Here is a 14049-nt window from a genome sequence, read left to right on the forward strand (position 1 = left end):
TACCTCACTCCTGGAACCACACCTAGCTGGGCCTCATTTGCCATCAGACTCAAATATACACTGTTGTTGAATCTTTTCCTGAATACACTCTAGGAACACTTGATCCTCGATGCCCTTTGTCCCATTACTACCCAAATTCTGAACCTGGACAAGTCTCCCACTTTAGCTACTCAACAGCTCTTGCAATTCTTCGTAAGCTCATCGCAAATTTATTCCTCTAAGTCTTTCCAACTAGGTGGCTGGCAAATTATACCGAACAAAGTAACTACCTTCTTTGGATGAGAATGGATCTGGAGCAGATCAACCGGAATCAAAAACATTTAAAGGCAAAACATTATGTAAGGAACATGCTGTGATTAGAGAAGAGATCACATCTGCAGTCCTCACTTTCTCCTTAGAGAAGAGATTATTTTGGCACACACAAAGTATATTTCCATAAAGAGATAAGGCAAGGCAAACAAATCCAAAGCTTCCCAACAGACAGAAGAGATAAGGATTAGGATGAACAAAAAGAAGCTTAAGACTGTTGTCAAGTGGACAATACAACTACGAACCAGACAGAAAGTTGAGAGAGTAAGTGAAGCAGATAATAGAAAAAAAGTGCAAGGCAGTTAATAGAAATGAAATTCAAAAGGCCTCAATAGCCATATAGTAAAAGGATGGGGTGGGTCTAATTCAGGACTATAAAAGGGATTTGTGAGAAGCCAGGGAGCGTGGCTGAGGTATTACTAAAGAACAAGATGCAACACAAGTCATGGTGAAAGAGAAGCTAATTCAGACCTTGGTTTAAACCCAATCAGGATGTGTATTAAATAGGATGGCTATACCCAGAGTTGATAAGATACCAGGACCAAATGGAATATGGAGGCAAGTGAGAGTAGAAATTGCAGAGGCATTGGCCATAATTCCTTCAACTCAAGACAAGCATCCAAAGACTGGAAAATTGCAACCTTATTCAAAGGAGAGTTTAGGATAAGCCCAGCACCTTCAAACTGGTAATGGTGAAACTTGTAGAAATGTTAATTTGGGACAAAATTAATAGTCACTTGAGCAAACAAATAAGAATTGAAGAAAGCCATCAGATTATTTGTTATGGGCAAATCATGTTTAATTAACTTGCTGGATTTTTTTTGAAGCAACACAGAAGGTTATTGAGAGTGATGCTGTTGATGTAATGTACATGGACTTCCAGAAGCTTCCAGTATTATACATTAACATGCAAAGACAGTTACGGCTCAGAGTGAAAAGGACAGTATCAACATGGCTATGAAGTTGGTTGTGTAGTAGGGAAGGGAACTGTAGCAGTTTATTCATGTTTTTCAAACTGGAGAAATGTTTGTAATGGAGTGCTCCAGGGGTCAACTTTGGGATCCATGTTCTTCCTGATACATGCTGATGACCTAGACCTTCATGGAGAGGCACAATTTCAAAATCTGCAGATGATACAATACTTTGAAGCACTGTGAACTGTAAGGATGTTAGTGTAGAACCTCAAAAGAACATAGGCATGTTGGTGGAATAGACAGACATGTGGTAGATAATGTTCAACACAAAATGTGAAATGATTCCTCCTACTAAACAGAGACATGATATAAAGATTACAATTCTACAGGAGGTACAAAAGGAGAGGACTCTGTGTGAATTTTGACGCTGGCAGGATTGGTTGAGAGAGCACTTATTAAAGCATATAGCACCCTAAGCTTGATCTGAAGGGACAGGGTATAAAAGCAAGGATGCTACGTTAAACTTATGTTGAAAATAAGCATTCAGCCTTAACTAGGATGCTGTATCCAATTCTCAGTGCCATATTTTAGGAAAAAAGTGAATGTCTTAGGAGAGAGTCAAGAAATGTTTCATGAGACAGGCTCCAAAGACGAGGAATTTCAGTTGACTAGATGGATTGGAAATGTCAAGCCTTTTTTTTCCCCCAGTAAAGGGAAGGCTAAAACACAAAAATAGAAAACAGAGCTGCAATGGGCCATTCAGCCCCTCAAGCATGTTGCACCATTCAATATGATCATGGTTGAATATCCAACCTTTGCTCCTGCTTTCTTCCCATACCCTTTGATCTCTTTAACCCTGAGAATTATATCTAACTCCTTCTTGAAAACAGTCAATATTTTGGCTTCAGTTACATTCTAGAGAAGATTTGGTACACGTTTTCAAAATCCTGAGGGGTCTGGACAGAATAGATTGGGAAAACTGTTCCCATTGAGAAGAAAAGGGCACAAATGTAAGGTAACTAGCGAAAGCAGCACTGGTGAGATGAAGGAACACTTTTTTAAAAAAACACAGCAAGTGGTTGAGATTAGAATGCACTTGCTGAAAGTGTGGTGGAGGGAGATGCAAGAGGAAGAAGGTGCACTGCTGAAAAGAAAAGGCAAAAGGAGGAGAAGCACTTATTAAAAATTCTCCTACAGAGAGAAGGTGCAAATACAATGGACCAAATGGCCTCCTTCTGCACTGTCACCATTCCAGGAATCTTTGTATCTGAGGGAAACAATTGTATGAAATAGTTTAATCATATTTCTGCTTTACTTTCTTTAATTCCAGAACTTGTTTGTATTGTTATGAAATCAGCTTGAGGTAGTTTTTGGTCTCAAAATAGATTATTGTGCCTTTATCTAATACTTTAAATTGTCTGTAGTCATGTCAACTACCTGTCCACTTGCACAATGTTATCAATAACAACAATCCCAATGTTCAGATACCAAGAAAGGCTTGTATATTTGATACATTGATGTAGAAATTTCTACATCAGTCTCACAACTGCGGGGTTTAAAGGATCAATTTGTTTCAGGTTAAACCAAAAACTTACACTCATGCAGGTATGAAATGCACAGTAGGTCATAAGATACCAGAAGAAACTGTATTTCCACGACATTGTGTAGGAAGGACTGAACCACAACAGGAAATAAGAAGCAACTCCAAATGGCATGGAAAATAATATCCTAGAGAAAAACAAATGCAGCCAGAATTATTTATAAATAATGAAAGGATTTTTAAAAACATTCAAAATTTTTTAGTTGCAGTATCATTTTGACAAGAGTCAAATCACTACCTGCAGGTCGTACTCAGATCTAATACACCATTATTATGTAGTTTGAGAGATATCACAGTTAATTAGAATCATAGAATCCCTGTAATAAGGGAACAGGCCATTCAACACAGTGACCCTCCAAAGAGCATCCCACCCAGACTCTGACATCATTTGCAATTATCAGTAAGTCTCATTAACAAATAGCTGATGTTTAGTTGATGTCTTAATATGGCTTGGAAATCTTAGTGAAATTTCATCAGTTTTCAGCCGTATTCATCAGATCGGTTATTTGTGCTTCAATAAAAAAGTTCCCATTACAGTTTATGTCTGGCTGGTTGAACACATTTCTTGGGCGTGTATGCAACTAGATAATTTATACTAGGAGAGTCAATTTTGCATACAAAATTAGAAATACACCAAGAGCAATAAAAATGCATACTCACTAACCTATGACAGGCTTTTAAGTTGTATGGAAGGAATAATTAACCACAAAGTTTGAAGTATAAAGAATACCTGTTTTTAAAATATTTCCAAAATTACAAAGCCATAAGATAGGGAAATCATTCAAAAAGGAGTTAGTATTAATAAAGATAAGAAAGGAATAGATAATAATCAATAAGGAGCTAAAAGACAGTGACCTTTATCTTACCATTGTTTAGGCTGTTTCTTTGAGGGATTCTCACCATGAGGCCAAGTGAGATTTCTCACCAGATCTTATCAAACTTGCCTCATTAATTGCCTCTTCCCCTGTGTCATCTTACATATCCAATCTCTGCCCCATCTCACCATGCGTCCTTCCTAGCACAACTTGCCACTCAGCGTTATCCGCCCTTGTGTCCACAGATTCTTTAAGAGTTTGCTCTGCCCCTGGACAAGTGTTGACAATCCAGCACTGTCCCCCACCAACAACACCATGACACAGCAGCCACACAGCACATGGCTGATGCTCCCTTGAAAATACAACCCCATTTATGCTCCATGGACTCTGTCGAACCACCATGCCACACTCTATAACTGTGCCTAACTACATTCTGTCTAAAGCTACAGTTTGTCTAAACACCCTCTAAGTCAGTGTTACCCAGCCTCCAGTGCACAAACCCAGGCTCACACCTTGTCATTGCTTGCCTGTATGAGATCCACCCTTAGTGGACGATGGGGGAAAAAAAAAATCAAGCAAATGTGAGCTTTTTATAGAATACATATGGAATAAAAACAACTAGATGATGAATGCTGCATGCACAACGACAATCAAATTTAAGAATCATGGTGATTGATTTTATTGCCATCACATGTACCTATGTACAATGAAAAGTTTTGTTTTGCAAGCAGTACAGGCAGATCAGAACAAACAAAAAACATACAAATCATAAGGCACTAAGACAGAGCAAGGCATAAAAAGTTACGACTGCACAGGAAGTGCACAAAAACAAGGTCAATATTCGAATTGAAATTAGAGGGGTCCATTCAACAGTTTAATATTAATAGAAGCTGTTCTTGAACATGTTGATGCATGCCTTCAAACTTCTGTATCTTCAGCCTGATGGAAGAGGCTGGAACAGGGTAGTATCAGGATGGGAGGGGTCTTTGATGATGTTGGCAGCCTTTCTGCAGCAATGGGAAATGTCGATGGAATCCATGAATGGAAGGTTGGCTTCCATGATAACCTGAGCTGTGCACACAACTTTCTGTAATTTCTTACAGCCCTAAGCAGAGCAGTTGCTGTACCAGACCATTATACACCTAGATAGAATGTTTTCTATTGTGCATCTGTAAAATTTGTTGACAGTCCTTATGGTCCAATTTCTTGATGATTCTGGGAAAAAATGTGACCTTCATTGACAGTTACCTTCATTGTTGTGTTTTCTTGACTGTCGCATCTACATCTCAGAACCAGGACAAATTGCTGGTTATCATCTCAGCTCTGTCGATGTAGGTAAGGGCACGCCCCTCTCCTTTCTTCTCATATTGAGAGAGGGAGTGTGAGTGTGAGTGTGAGTGTGAGTGTGAGTGTGAGTGTGAGTGTGAGTGTGAGTGTGAGTGTGAGTGTGAGTGTGAGTGTGAGTGTGAGTGTGAGAGAGAGAGAGAGAGAGAGAGAGAGAGACTTATCAATGCACCATAATATCACTTGTAAGGCACTGGATCCTCAAATGCACCAAATATACAAGGGTGCTCCAGTTGTGGCAGCTGCCAGGGTAGAGGGCACAACTCCAAGATGTAATAGTGATTACAGATTATCTGAACATTAATGAAATGGAGCCCCTTCCAGCTGATGCAAGCTTCACAGTGGTGATACTGCCTCTTCAGTGCCATGTGTACAGCTGTGTAACTGCAGCACTGACCTTGGAGCAGCAAAATGAATCGGTGCATTCTTGCAAAGTTGGTAACTGTCACTGTCCTTATGAATGACAAAACTCCCACACAGGGTCTCCCATCATTTCCTGGGAGCAGCAAGTCACATAGAAGCTCAGTGCCACAGTGACCTTCACAGTTAATGGCACATGACGGCCTCCCACTCCTGAGCCCTCAGGTCCCACTCCAGCACAGTCTCATCACCATATCCTAGGACAGTGTCCTGCGTAGACACGGTGCCTCTCTCATCCCTTGGAAATGGAGTCAGGGTAGAAATTACTGGCCTCTTAAGCACCCCATGCATCCTGAGGGGCTGTGCAACTATGACCTCTCCTTACCCTCCACGGGCTCCTGCGCTGACCATCCGATCTGCTCCTTCTGCAACCCTTCACCTTCTTAAGAAGGCAGCTATAGTGACCAACATCCTACCAGCAGCGAGGCCCATGACTCTTGGTACAAAGGGCCTAAATTGAGAACAGAGGGAAAGAAAGAGTTTCTTCAAGCTCACAACAGATCTCAGTGGTGAAACCTGCAGGAGAGAGTCAGAGAGAGAGCGGAGTATGCTTCTCCACAAAGTGAGACACACTGCAGGTGGATAACGGGGCACCATGTCTGCAATGCACATTCACATTCCACCTCAGCTGATGCTATCACTTGCTGAATGTGCCACAGTGAGTCTGAGAGACAGAGAGATCCACATGGCCATGAAAAGGGGCAAAAAGGTAAAAACAGTGACTGCAGATGCTGGAAACCAGATTCTGGATTAGTGGTGCTGGAAGAGCACAGCAGTTCAGGCAGCATCCGAGGAGCAGTAAAATCGACATTTCGGGCAAAAGCCCTTCATCAGGAATAAAGGCAGTGAGCCTGGAGCGTGGAGAGATAAGCTAGAGGTGAGTGGGGGTGGGGAGAAAGTAGCATAGAGTACAATGGGTGAGTGGGGGAGGGGATGAAGGTGATAGGTCAGAGAGGAGAGGGTGGAGTGGATAGGTGGAAAAGGAGATAGGCAGGTAGGACAAGTCTGGACAAGTCATGGGGACAGTGCTGAGCTGGAAGTTTAGAACTAGGGTGAGGTGGGGGAAAGGGGAAATGAGGAAACTGTTGAAGTCCACATTGATGCCCTGGGGTTGAAGTGTTCTGAGGTGGAAGATGAGGCGTTCTTCCTCCAGGCGTCTGGTGGTGAGGGAGCGGCGGTGAAGGAGGCCCAGGACCTCCATGTCCTCGGCAGAGTGGGAGGGGGAGTTGAAATGTTGGGCCACGGGGTGATGTGGTTGATTGGTGCAGGTGTCCCAGAGATGTTCCCTAAAGCGCTCTGCTAGGAGGCACCCAGTCTCCCCAATGTAGAGGAGACCGCATTGGGAGCAACGGATACAATAAATGATATTAGTGGATGTGCAGGTAAAACTTTAATGGATGTGGAAGGCTCCTTTAGGGCCTTGGATAGAGGTGAGGGAGGAGGTGAGGGCGCAGGTTTTACAGTTCCTGCGGTGGCAGGGGAAAGTGCCAGGATAGGAGGGTGGGTTGTAGGGGGGCGTGGACCTGACCAGGTAGTCACTGAGGGAACGGTCTTTGCGGAAGGCGGAAAGGGGTGGGGAAGGAAATATATCCCTGGTGGTGGGGTCTGTTTGGAGGTGGCGGAAATGTCGGCGGATGATTGGGTTTATGCGAAGGTTGGTAGGGTGGAAGGTGAGCATCAGGGGCGTTCTGTCCTTGTTAAGGTTGGGGGGGTGGGGTCTGAGGGCGGAGGTGCGGGATGTAGACGAGATGCATTGGAGGGCATCTTTAACCACGTGGGAAGGGAAATTGCGGTCTCTAAAGGAGGTGGCCATCTGGTGTGTTCTGTGGTGGAACTGGTCCTCCTGGGAGCAGATCCGGTGGAGGCGGAGGAATTGGGAATACGGGATGGCATTTTTGCAAGAGGTAGGGTAGGAAGAGGTGTAATCCAGGTAGCTGTGGGAGTCGGTGGGTTTGTAAAAAATGTCGGTGTCGAGTCGGTCGTCATTAATGGAGATGGAGAGGTCCAGGAAGGGGAGGGAGGTGTCAGAGATGGTCCAGGTAAATTTAAGGTCAGGGTGGAATGTGTTGGTGAAGTTGATGAATTGCTCAACCTCCTCGTGGGAGCACGAGGTGGCGCCAATGCAGTCATCAATGTAGCGGAGGAAGAGGTGGGGAGTGGTGCTGGTGTAATTACGGAAGATCAACTGCTCTACGTAGCCAACAAAGAGACAGGTATAGCTGGGGCCCATACGTGTGCCCATGGCTACCCCTTTGGTCTGGAGGAAGTGGGAGGATTCAAAGGAGAAATTGTTAAGGGTGAGGACCAGTTCGGCCAAACGACTGAGCGTGTCGGTGGAAGGGTACTGTTGGGGACATCTGGAGAGGAAAAAACGGAGGGCTTGGAGGCCCTGATCATGGCGGATGGAGGTGTAGAGAGATTGGATATCCATGGTGAAGATGAGGCGTTTGGGGCCGGCGAAACGGAAGTCTTGGAGGAGGTGGAGGGCGTGGGTGGTGTCTCGAACGTATGTGGGGAGTTCCTGGACTAGGGGGGAGTAGGACAGTGTCGAGGTAGGTAGAGATGAGTTCAGTGGGGCAGGAGCATGCTGAGACAATGGGTCAGCCAGGGTGGTCAGGCTTGTGGATCTTGGGAAGGAGGTAGAACCGGGCAGTGCGGGGTTCCCGGACTATGAGGTTGGAAGCTGTGGGTGGGAGATCTCCTGAGGTGATGAGGTTCTGTATGGTCTTGGAGATGATGGTTTGGTGATGGGTGTGGGGTCATGGTCGAGGGGGCAGTAGGAAGAGGTGTCCTCGAGTTGACGTTTGGCTTCAGCGGTGTAGAGGTCAGTGCGCCAGATTACCACTGCGCCCCCTTTATCCGCTGGCTTGATGGTGAGGTTGGGATTGGAGCAGAGGGATTGGAGGGCTGCGCGTTGTGAGGGTGAGAGGTTGAGGTGGTTAATGTCCCGGCGGCAGTTGGAAATGAAGAGGTCGAGGGCAGGTAATAGGCCAGCGCGGGGTGTCCAGGTGGATGCAGTGTGTTGGAGGTGGGCGAAGGGGTCCTCGGAAGGTGGGCGGGAGTCCCGATTGTGAAAGTAAGCTCGGAGATGGAGGCGACGGAAGAATTGTTCGACGTCACGGCGTGTATTAAATTCATTGATGCGTGGACGGAGGGGGACGAAGGTGAGCCCTTTGCTGAGGGCTGATCGTTCGTCCTCAGTGAGGGGGAGGTCTGGGGGGGGATGGTGAAAACTCGGCAGTGCTGGGAGCTGGGATCTGGTATGGGTGTAGAGCTGGGAGTGGGGGCGGAACCTGTAACTGGAGTGGGTGTGATGGTGAGGGGAATGGGGGTGGAGTCATGAGCAGGGGTAGTGTTCCCCTCGGAGTTCTGGGGGGTGGGGATAGTGACAGTGGGGGGATATGTCAGCAGAATGCAGGTGAGTGGCGCTGGTGGGGGCGGAAGTGGTGGTGATAACGGCAGTAGGGGTGGCGGAAGTCACTGAGCATGTGGCATCAACAATGATGTGAGGGGCGGAAGTGATGTCACGTGTGATGCATGAGGAATTGTGAGGGATGGAAGTGGTTGTGGGAGTGGCCATGATGGGGGCGGAAGTGACATCATCAATCAGCGTGGGGGTGGCAGCTGCATCAGTCGCATGGCTAATGGCGGAATAGATTCTGAAGCCAGGGGAATCTTCTGGAATGTTTGAGGAGCGCTGATTATGGAGGTGGGTGGATAAAGGTTTGTTGTATTTACAGTTTTTGATGTTTGAGATGGAATTGAAATACTGTTTGTTGAGAGTATGAATTCTCCTGAGGATGTAGTACAGAGTGGGTCCTTTGCAATTCTGAGAGAGTGTGGCCCTCAGCTGAGGCAGGGCTGACTGTAGAGAGGTTAGGTGCCGGCGCATTGCTGCAAGCGTGGAGCGGAGGATCTTGAAGGAGAACTATTGCTGGTGTTTTTGAATCTGTAGTCTGTACTGTTTGTCCTGTTCAGGTCCGAACTCTGCTGGTTTAAAGGTGGTCTGGAGTCCGTGTGGGATGAGTTGGTTACGGAGGCAGGCACTGAGGAAGCAAATGTGGCTGTGGTAGTGAGTTTGTTTCAGGACATGGTTGAAGAGCTTCAGGGCAGAGGAAATGACCTAGGAGTTGCAGTGAGAGAGAGACTCCCTGAGATTCTTGTAGAGAGAGGAGGAAAACTTCTTCAAGGCAGTCATCCTTGCAAGAGGATTCGCAGTAGGGTTAAAATCAACGAGGTAAAAACAATGACTGCAGATGCTGGAAACCAGATTCTGGATCAGTGGTGTTGGAAGAGCTGAAAAGGGGCTGCCTACAGTGCAACACCAGCCTCCCAAATGTACACCCACAAACTGCTGAACCTGACATTGCATTCAGCACACATAACAATGGAAGCTGCATTACAAAGGAAGACTCAAAATTGTGGAGCTCACACAAGGCCCTTGGAAGTTGCACTAACAGTGACTTGCCGGCAGCCTGCACAGGTTATTCACAGTGTCACTGCTGATCACTTCAATATTACTGGGATGCCCTGGTTCAATTTGCAAGCAACAATGGCATGCAACAAATCACCTTTGACAAACATCTGACATGGGTGCTGCAATCCAATGTGGTTACACCTCCAAAGGTTGCTTCATGTTTTAGCTGCTACAATATACTGGCATCTAGTAAATGTGGATGCTGTGCTTTCATCATTAACTTACTCCATTCACACTGGGCAGCATTCCAGCCATTTTCTAGCAGCACTTCACAGCAAGAGAAGGGAACATGATGGCTGGCAATGCAGATCACATTGGACACCATCAACACTGCGCCCCAACTCATCAGCAGATAACCCTCCCATCACAACATCCTATTACCTTGTTTTACTCTGACAACCCATCACCTGAAGGTGGAAACTTACCATACTAAACTTCATAGTTAACTGTCCTCCCTTCCATTACATCCTGCTGATACCCATCTTGCCCCTTTATACTCTCCCTGTGGAGGCCCCAGTAGTAGTCACAGTCAGCAACCATCCCCGCCAGGCTCTCCAAATCAATTTCAAGTAGCCCCTGTTCAATGAGAGTGGTCCTATCAACGTCCTTATCCCCATTAATAGACATGACTCTGCTTTCCTCCTCAGCCTCGACTCTTCTAACCCTCTATCACTGATCTCCCTGATGCTCTGACAGCAACCTCCCACTGTCCTGAACCCTCCTGTAACTTCGCAGATGCCACACACTGCTAAACAACTTCGAAGATCACCCCCAGGTTCATGACTGTTGTGCTCCCCACTTCCTCACTGATCATCTGCAGTTCCCCTGACTGCTTGTGCTGGTCCTACAAGACTGACCCCTGAATACTCTGAACTGTATTGGGTCAGAACCCTGGATCTTGTTCATTCCAAACAGATGACTGGCCATATCACAGCCCTTGGATTTTATGCACATTGCATTTGTGACTAATGGTACTGACATACCCCAACCATTCTCGGCACCTCTCTCCTTGCTTTAATTGAGGGACAGCCTCCACATATTTTTGACATGAGTGAATGTAGTATGTTTGCCTCACAGACAGTTGGCACATGCTGCGAATGATAAATTGCTGTCTCAGTACTCCATACAGCAAGATGTCCCCTCCCCTGCATTACAGGATGTTCCAATTCTGACAAGCAGTCTGCCTGCGTCTCTCACTAAACAGTCCTTTACAAAGGTAGTGACCACAATGGCTCAGCAAAACAATGCAAAGCAAGACAAAGTAAGGCACTGGTAGTGCACGTATGCAGGTTGGTAGGTGCAAAATGAACAAGTGCTAAAAGAGCATGCTAGCAGCCTTGAGATGTAGCATTATCCATTCTGTGATCTATGTCCCTGTGTATGTGCACAAAGTGGCCCTGCTACAACCTTCTCAATTGTAGTTGTTGCTGCACCCTGCAATCTACATCTGTACCTTATGAGTGACCTGTCAGCATATCAGGGAGGTGCAGTGATAGTTGCAATAGATTTGCAGATTTTGGATGCCAAAGTCCATTACTGAAAGGTATACCACCGGTGCCTACAGATCGTGCCCTGAGCTGGGACTCCCAGTGTGTAAGATAGGGATTGTTGGGAGCAAGTCACAAGCTGACTCCTCTGGGTATAAGCTCTGGTTTCCTGGTCAAGTTTTCCTGATATACATAGCTTATTTGGCAAGTTTGCGAAGATGGGAGTGTTAGTATTAATGAGGTGAGTTATGGCATTAACACAGCATTTAACAATCAATAATGACCATTAATTGGCACCTCATGATTGTCCAGTGAGAATCTTGCCATGTTTCTTGCAAAAAGCTACAAGAGAGAACAAGGTGATCTTGATGCCAAAGTAGGCCTTGCTACACTTATCATCTGATTCTGCCACACCTCACCATTGCCCACATTACTCAGATTCCCTCTAAAATTGACAATATTCATTTAAAATTCCTTAGAAAGATAAAATAAGTACCTGTGGCATCCTGCATTGGTCAGTTCTTCACATTATTTTGTGTTAATGAAGATTACAGATCCAGTCATTTTAAAGTGTTCAATCATGTAGCCACATCATCAGATGATTATCCTTACCCTAATATCTCAGACAGCAGACACCCTGCTATCTAAACTTGCAGAGCTTAAAACATGCCACAAGAGAGAATTTGAGGACTTTTTTCAATTAATCCCCTAAATGTAGTAAGAAAATATGATCCAAGATATCCTCACCAAGGAAGCAACTTGCCAAATCTTGTCCTTCTGCTTTTACTGACGAGGAATCCAACAATAGGATCAGTGAAAGCATCCCAAACTCGACCAATGAACAAGATCAGAGATGCATAGAAAGCCTCCATCTGAAAGAAAGGATTATTGACAAAGTAAGCGCTATTGTGCACATGCAGATCCTGCACATTTGAATCACTGAAATAGAAAGTCAATGACAAATTCTGAACTGCAAATGTACTAAAGGAAACAAAAGTAATCTAAAACCCTAAAATGATTCAATTTGATACAAACTGAAATCAATATTTAGTCTGTCCAGACTGTTTGGATTGATTATTTTAAGCAGCATAGCTGATGGTGGGTTCATTGAAATGGGAGATATCTGACCAATGCAGAGGTATCTTGGAGGCATGCAGAAGACTGAAGTGTGCGGTGCACTCACAGCTGCCAACAGTTGTTAGCTGCAGCAGTTGGGTAGTGAAGCTGCAGGAGAGAAATAAAAGTGAAAGTTAAAGGGGACCCAACAACAAATTGACCCTGGTTGAAGAGTTTATTTCTGAGGCATGGGGCTGATGGGAAGGATGCTAAATGGCAAAAAAGAGAATGGTGATGAAATGGAGGGAACAGAATGTGGATGAGATGAGATGGATGGCAAGGAAAAGATGAATTGGCATTGGGTTGGGGATGATACAAAAAAGTATACATGAATTGATAAAATTGGTTAAGTGTGGCAAACAGTGGGGACAATTATTTCATGTAAACTATTCTAAACCAATGCTTAATGTTAAAAAAGATATACAAGATTTGAAGATAAAAAAAAGAGTTGTCAGATGAATGAAAATATATCAGCTATTGTTTCTATACAGAATTTTTACTGGACAGCCTCCACACAAACCTAGCCTCAAGATAGAAATTAAAATGCTACTATGAAATTTGAATCCTAAACAAGGACATTTTCATGGAGTAAGACATGTAGTTAGGAAGCAATCTTCTTTACTGATAGATGCTGAAATTAAAAATAGCAGATTTCAAGGAAATAAAGTACTTATTTCTCGAATAGTTTTCAGTCCAATTAGACTTGCATCTTCTGACTATAAACAGATCAAAAGCCAGATTTTCACAAAACTGATATTTACATTCCTCGGCCTGTTTTTGTACATTGACAGATTAACGCAACATTTTCCAATGCAAGAAATTATGATTCTGTTTTCTTTATAAATCCTGTATTTAAAGACGTGCTGTTTCAATATAATAAAGATAGCTTTGAATGAGAATCTTGAAGGAAGACAGAGAGATGGATAGGTTTAGAAATGGGATTCCACAGCAGGTCCCAGGTTGCGGAAGGCAGTGTTAAATCATGCAATACAGAAAATCAAACTTTATGGCACACCAGAATTTGAGGAGTGTAGAGATCTCAGAAGGCTATAGGAACAGAAGAGCTTGAGAAATAGGGAAGGTCAAGCCAATCAGAGAAGGTACAAAGGTAGGACAATACTGGAACAGTAATGTAAGCAATTCCTACTGCCAAGGTTATTACTACAGACCTCCCCACACAAAAATACCAATCAAACGGGATATGCGAAGAAGAGGAAAATCAGTGAACATTCATCCAGAAGGGTAAAAGGGAAAGTACAAGAAATACGGCCAGTGACTTAAATTAAATATAATTCGAAGGACTGCGATGAAAATTCTGAGAAACAGGAAACATTACGGTGGAAGTTACACGAGTTCATTTCTAAAGGGAAACAGTTTAAGGGGCTGAAAGCATGGTATTTAATTAATAAACAGAGGAAATGGGAATCAAGAATCAACCATAGGACAGGGTAGATGCAGACGAAAATATTTAACTGAAAAAAATTCTCTCCTACTGTGCATGTTATGTAAATTTACAAATGTTAAACTATAACATTGACTATTTGCAATATTTCGTTTAGAAAAGTAC

The 14049-nt window shown here is 44.3% G+C and overlaps 1 protein-coding gene across 1 annotated transcript in view; it reads right to left on the minus strand.

Annotated features, from left to right (window-relative positions):
• Window positions 1-14049, minus strand: part of LOC122560107 (sodium-dependent lysophosphatidylcholine symporter 1-like) — a 58346-nt gene that overhangs the window by 40216 nt on the left and 4081 nt on the right. Inside the window, exons 3-4 of the mRNA XM_043710346.2 lie at window positions 12114-12238; window positions 2819-2951 (exon numbers count right to left, since the gene is read on the minus strand). Coding sequence (XP_043566281.2) covers window positions 2819-2951; window positions 12114-12238 — 258 coding nt within the window. The remainder of the gene's footprint in view (window positions 1-2818; window positions 2952-12113; window positions 12239-14049) is intronic.

Source organism: Chiloscyllium plagiosum, unplaced genomic scaffold (genome assembly GCF_037043375.1).
Source record: "Chiloscyllium plagiosum isolate Xiang-an unplaced genomic scaffold, Cpla_swu_hap1 HiC_scaffold_15, whole genome shotgun sequence".
Lineage (NCBI taxonomy): Eukaryota > Metazoa > Chordata > Chondrichthyes > Orectolobiformes > Hemiscylliidae > Chiloscyllium > Chiloscyllium plagiosum.